This window comes from Astatotilapia calliptera, chromosome 10 (genome assembly GCF_964374335.1).
Source record: "Astatotilapia calliptera chromosome 10, fAstCal68.1, whole genome shotgun sequence".
NCBI classification, from domain to species: Eukaryota; Metazoa; Chordata; class Actinopteri; order Cichliformes; family Cichlidae; genus Astatotilapia; species Astatotilapia calliptera.
The window spans coordinates 20,550,077-20,556,076 of record NC_137431.1 but is presented as its reverse complement, the minus strand read 5'-3'; the positions used below and the strand labels follow the sequence as shown (position 1 = coordinate 20,556,076).

Below are 6,000 nucleotides of genomic sequence, written 5' to 3'. Positions count from 1 at the left end.
CTATCTGGATAATGTTGCCTTCAGTGGTATTTGGAAAAGGATAACCAAAGTTAATTATACTCTGGGTTTGACTAACAAAGTGTATTCCTGGAGTATTTTATTTATTCAACTAAAAAATGTTTACGATAAAATTGTAAGTTAAACTCAGTAATATCCTGCTGTGGCTTCTTCTGAAGTTTTTCTTCTACACGAGTTGGACCAGCCGGCTGAAGATTGTCTAGGCTTCCCTCACTGCTTTATCAATATAGACACTGATGGCCTTCCCGTGCTGCTGAAGCATTTCTATATCTTGCTGTGTGTCCTGGTTTCACTGTTGGATGTTGAGTCATGTTGGCCTGAGCTCTCTCTGCCTCTCAGTCCTTTCTGCTACAGCTGACACTGTGTCGTGGCCTCTGTGTTCCTCCATACCACAGAGGTTAACTGATATACTGCTGATCGCTGGTTCTGAAAAGTCCTAATTTCATACCGAACCTGGAGGTGGCTCTCACAGTAAGAGGCCACACACCGCAGACAGGAATTGGAGACTTTCAGGGCTCTCCCAGTGCACACACCACAGGCCACATCTTTAAGTCCAATATAGTGTTGTGGATGAGGAGCAGTTTAGAGTGCTAGTCTTCTTCTGCTAATTAGGTGTTTGCAGAACTAGCTTTGGTATGAAACCCTTTCTGCACTGATAACAGCTGGAAACTCTTCTTAATCTCCTCCTCTTCCCAGTAGTTCTTGATACAGCTTATTCAGTAGTTGTGCCCACAGATAAGACTTGTTGGATACTTGAGTAAATCCAGACAGATTAAAAAGCACAACTTCTTCTGGTCCAGCTGAACCCTCATTCAGACATTTTCATTTCCTTACAGTAGATCAAATCTGAGCTTTGATCAGCTTAAGCCTGTGTTTCCTGTGTTTAGATCTGCAACGAATAGCACTCATCACTTTTTCTTTGTTCTACCTTGTTCAGAGCTGTCTGAAAAAAATGCAAGTTTCCCTTCATTCCAGGAAGAGGAGTGGCTTCTCTCTGGCAGTGAACAGCAGTTCAACATGCATTGTATGCTTGACAACAGGAACAGAAAAATCTGTGCTGCAAAATATATTTGTTGTGGATTTGGCTCTGAATGTAGAATCTGTGTCCCAAAAATTCCAGCGTGACACAAAGTATAATAGTTAGTAGTATGGGTAGAATTATCTGCTAATTTGGGTAAAAAGCTGGAAGAACATAGCATTAGTCCTTCTGCTCCAGTTAGCATTAGCTGCTAAAGTAGCAAGCTGGAGCATGTAACACTGCTAATGCTGAAAAAAAAAACCCCACTGTCCAACTATAACTTACGCCCTGAAAATCTATCACTGAGGAATAAGTAAGGGGATATAAGACGGAAGGAATTCAGTAAAATCTATTAGAACATAAACTTGCTCAACTCAGTTCCCATATCCTGTAAAAACCCATGCATGTCAGAGGGTATGGTGTTTGTACTGGCTCTGTTATTTACCCTGTAAACATTAAAAAAAAAGAAACTAAAAAAACCAATTTTTTTTGACTCTGTGCTCACAAGCATTCAGAATGCTGCACATATTCCTACCATATGTTTTGAATACAGACAAAATGCAAAGATTCCTACAAATTTTTACTCATATTTCAGACTTTATTACCTGATGTTAACAGTGGACTCAGTCAAACAGAGAGTGAAACCATCATGAAACCTTTTTCTTGTTTCTAGTAGAACGCTGTCTAGATGAACGTTGTTGTTTAGTGTTAGTATGTGCAGATTTAACGTCACATTCTGTCTCAATCCTGCAGAAATAGGAGCAGCAGAGAAGGGCTCCTCCCAGGTATAGCAGTCCTGCGGACACCAAGCCGATGAAGAGTGAAGCTCCCAGATCCCTCCTTTGATCGCTGGCCAGGTCAGGGTTGAACATATCATTAACAATGGTGCGTGTGGTCCAGTGGACAGGCAGGGCCACCAAGCTAGCTGCAATGAGAAACAACACTCCAGAAGCTATATCCGCTTTGGTCTTTCGCCTTGCGTCTGGTATAAAGTTGGTGCACTTGGCCCCAACTACACCAAGCACAATCCCAAAGAACTGGATGATGATAGCAAAAACGATGAGCACTCTGGCATCCTGCAGGTCTTGAGGTAAGGTGAGCGTAGAATCATACTCTTTGCACTCCATCTCATGTTTAGTCAGCAGAATGCAGTTCACCCACAAACCCTCAAAGATCACATAAGTAGTGGCAATGTCAGCACTAATGAAGTCTGAGACTTTCCACAATGGGAGGAAACAGATAACTATTGTCCCTAGAACACCAATGATGGCTGAGACCAAACCCAGAATCTGTCTGCAGCTAACTGCCATGATGAAGCTCTGTTGATCTCTTCAAAGAGAAAAAGTAGTAAGAGAGTTTTGTAAGAGAAAATTTCAGCAGGTATTAGTTTTTATTGTCCACACAGAGGAGAAGTCGACTCTGGTTTTCTTTCCTACTGATTAGAGAGTGCTAAAGGAAGTGACAGAGGAGGAGTTTTCTAGCATGAGAAGAAACAGGTTTGTAAAGAAATCTCACCCAACCAGCTTGTTTCAAAGCACCTGTGATACGGACAGTTGAGTTTCACACGTGAATACAAAGGTCGATATCACAAAATCAGAAAAATGCAGACATGCAAAATGGTAATTATGAACAATCGGGGTTCAAATACTGGTGGAGGCATACAAGGCACACATCCAGTAGGGGTCACCAAGGTAGGCTACATTAGCTTAGCTTACCTTAAATGTAAACAGGAGGGACTCTGTTAAATAGTGAATTTATATATATAAAAATGACAGTGATGACTAAAAGTAACTACCCAAGTAACTACCCAACTCTGTACTAAGTCACAAAGCTACTAAATTAGCTGAAAATGTTGCGAGTTAAAATTGTTTAAAAACCCCATTGTTATATACAGGGAGTGCAGAATTATTAGGCAAGTTGTATTTTTGAGGAATAATGTTATTATTGAACAACAACCATGTTCTCAATGAACCCAAAAAACTCATTAATATCAAAGCTGAATGTTTGTGGAAGTAGTTTTTAGTTTGTTTTTAGTTTTAGCTATTTTAGGGGGATATCTGTGTGTGCAGGTGACTATTACTGTGCATAATTATTAGGCAACTTAACAAAAAACAAATATATACCCATTTCAATTATTTATTTTTACCAGTGACACCAATATAACATCTCCACATTCACAAATATACATTTCTGACATTCAAAAACAATGTCAGAAATGGTTTTTCTGACATTTTTCAAACAATGTCAGCCCCCCCATGCACTTTGGGGGCCCAGCCCCCAAAGTGCATGGGGGCCCAGCCCTGGAGCAGGGTGCCGCCGGTGCATCGAGCCACCTGGGGGGCTCTTCAACTGGTGGGGGAGATTGTCACATCTTGCAGGAGCTTTCCTCTCCTCAGGAGCTCCCTCTGCAGGAGGGGGAGATACAGGAGAGGTGGAGGAAGATCTCAGCCTGGGTGTTTATTGTCTTATGTAGTCTGGAAGATGAGTGGATGGTGGGGTGGGTGCAGTTTTCTCTGTGGTGGGGTTGGGTGGACTGTCCCGGGCTCTGTGGGGCCGGGCGGCGCTGCTGCACTGGGCCCCGGTCTGGATGGGCCTGGGCCCCCTTTCCCTGGCGGGTCGCGGAGTATGGGGGTGCCTACTGGGGTCAGCGGGGGAGCTGGCCCCAGGGAGGGGTCACTTGCCCCTCCCTTCCTTCCCTCCCCATCTCCAGCTGCCTCCCTCTTCCCGCTCCACCACAACCACCCACACATGCAGGGCCTTGGAGTAGGGGTATGTCACCAGGGTGCAGAGGAGGCTACCCCCCCCCCCCCCCCCCCCCCCCCCTGTCCCCTTCTGGCTGCCTCTGCCTCAATTTTATCCCACAACTTAGACATTCACATTACTCACACTCTCATTACACATACATATAGGATCTTGGGGGTGGGCATGATACACGGAGTCCAAAGTACCATCAGGGTGTACACCCCACCCCTGGCATCGTTGCCCACCTCTCAATTTTAAATACACGTAGACATTGAGGGCTAGCAGGAGGGACCATGCGCTTACCTGCTGCTCTCTGGCAGGTAGCTCCATGCCCTCCTGGGTTTTAAATGCACCTTAGAACACACATGCATCAACACTACAATGAGCGGGTGGAGGGAGGTTTGGAGTCTTCTCTCACCCCCGTTCTCTGCGACCTGCTGGAGCGGGGGGGGCTAGGACTAGGAGGAGTTGGCCGTCCGACTGCGGTCTGGAGTGTGGAGCCTTCCTGCTGCTGCGGAGTCGGGGCGGTCTGCCTCCCCCCACCGCAGGGAAAAGGGAAACACCACCTGGATCTGGGTGCAGTTCCCCCCTCCAGGGGCGGGGGCACCTAGACCCGGTTTGTAGAGTACGCTTGGGGAGTGTGATCGTGTGTACAGCGTCTCTTTATGTCTGTCTCCACGTTGGTTGAGTGTGGAGTAAGTGCATATGAGAGCATGAGGGTGGGAATGGATGTTTGTGTCTGTGTGTGCCTGTATGTCTGTGTCTATATGTCAGGTTGGGTGTCAGGCGCCACCTCTCTGGGGACATCTCAGGCCCTCCAAGGTTTGGAGGCCTATCTCCCCCTACCACCACTTCCCCTGCCAGTGGCGGACCCCCTCAGACATCGGTGCGTTGGTGGTTCTTTGTGTCCGGGGATGGGCGTCCAGGTACACACCGGCTCACTCCTTGGCGGCCGCTTATCGGGGCCTGGAGCCTGGGGCTCGCTCGGGCCACTTCGGAGGTGGGGTGCCCCCGGCCTCTCGGCCTGGGGCTCGGTCACTCTGGCGCAGCTGGCTGCCGGCGGAGCTCACGGGCGCGTCACTGCAACTCCCCCTGGCTTCTGCTCCGCGGCTGCTGAGTGAGCCCTCATCTGGGACTCTCCTCAGCTCTTTCTGGGACAGTGGCGCAGCTGCCCCTCTGTTGGTCTTCCTTGGTCTCTTGTGTTCTGGGGGCCTCTGGATGTCTGGAGTTTTGATCTCCTCCACACCTGCTTCACGCCCTGGAGGACGGGGCTGTGGCCCCCCCACACCCTCTAGCAGATTATTACATGAAGGAACCTTTTAAAAAACAAAAAACAAGCGCGTCCATGCTCACAGGTGTACACACGGGTGATCACACCCACAAACTACACCCTTTTTGGCTCCTACCTCAAAGCACACTGTGTTCTGTTGATCTTATGTGCTGCACAATAATGTTTAACATTTAGTATTTACTGTCATATTCCCATATATCATTGTGATGTTGTTTATTCTATTGCTCTTGTTCTCTTCTGCTTGCTTTCTTTTTTCTTTCTCAGCAGGTGATCCAGGTGATTGATATATGCATTTTTTTTCTCTGCCCGTTCTGTTGGTTTTTGTCTTTTGCCCTTCTCCCCCGTCCCTCTTCTCAGCTGTTTCTCTTTCCCTCTTTCTTTCTCCCCTTCTTTCCCCCAGTCAAGTCTGTCCCGTATTCAGTAAGTGAAAATAAAATAAACAATAAAAGGTGAATCAAATGGACCATTACGGCAAGGCTGGGATGGTCAGTTTGGTAAAGTAAATCCGTCTTTCTTTGCCTTTAGACAACAATTCTGATGGCAAAAGAGCCAAACGGGACAGGCCAAAAAGAAAAAAGAAAAAAAAAAAAAAAAAAAATGTAAACAGGAGGGACTCTGTTAAATAGTGAATTTATATATATATAAAAATGACAGTGATGACTAAAAGTAACTACCCAACTCTGTACTAAGTCACAAAGCTACTAAATTAGCTGAAAATGTTGCGAGTTAAAATAGTTAAAAAACCCCATTGTTATATATTATCTGAGCGATATTTATGTAAATAGGCTAACATGTAACAATCTGCCAATCTGTTTTAATCGGATTCTTTTGTAAAGCTGAAATATAAACTGTCACATATTATAAATGTACTCATATTTACTTGCGCTGTCTTGTTTCATCAAATATAAGCGTTGCGTTCATTTTTAATGAT

At 45.8% G+C, this 6,000-nt stretch overlaps 1 protein-coding gene across 1 annotated transcript; it reads right to left on the bottom strand.

Moving 5' to 3' along the window:
- Positions 1–1,613: 1,613 nt before the first annotated feature.
- LOC113030723 (claudin-4-like) lies at positions 1,614–2,503 on the bottom strand. The gene has a single exon (XM_080307186.1). The coding sequence runs from the start codon at positions 2,344–2,346 to the stop codon at positions 1,684–1,686; it is 663 nt and encodes a 220-aa protein (XP_080163312.1). The 5' UTR covers positions 2,347–2,503; the 3' UTR covers positions 1,614–1,683.
- Positions 2,504–6,000: the final 3,497 nt, after the last annotated feature.

Excerpts from the sequence above, each read along its gene's own strand:
- LOC113030723 (XM_080307186.1), bottom strand. The coding sequence starts at position 2,346 with ATGGCAGTTAGCTGCAGACAGATTCTGGGTTTGGTCTCAGCCATCATT.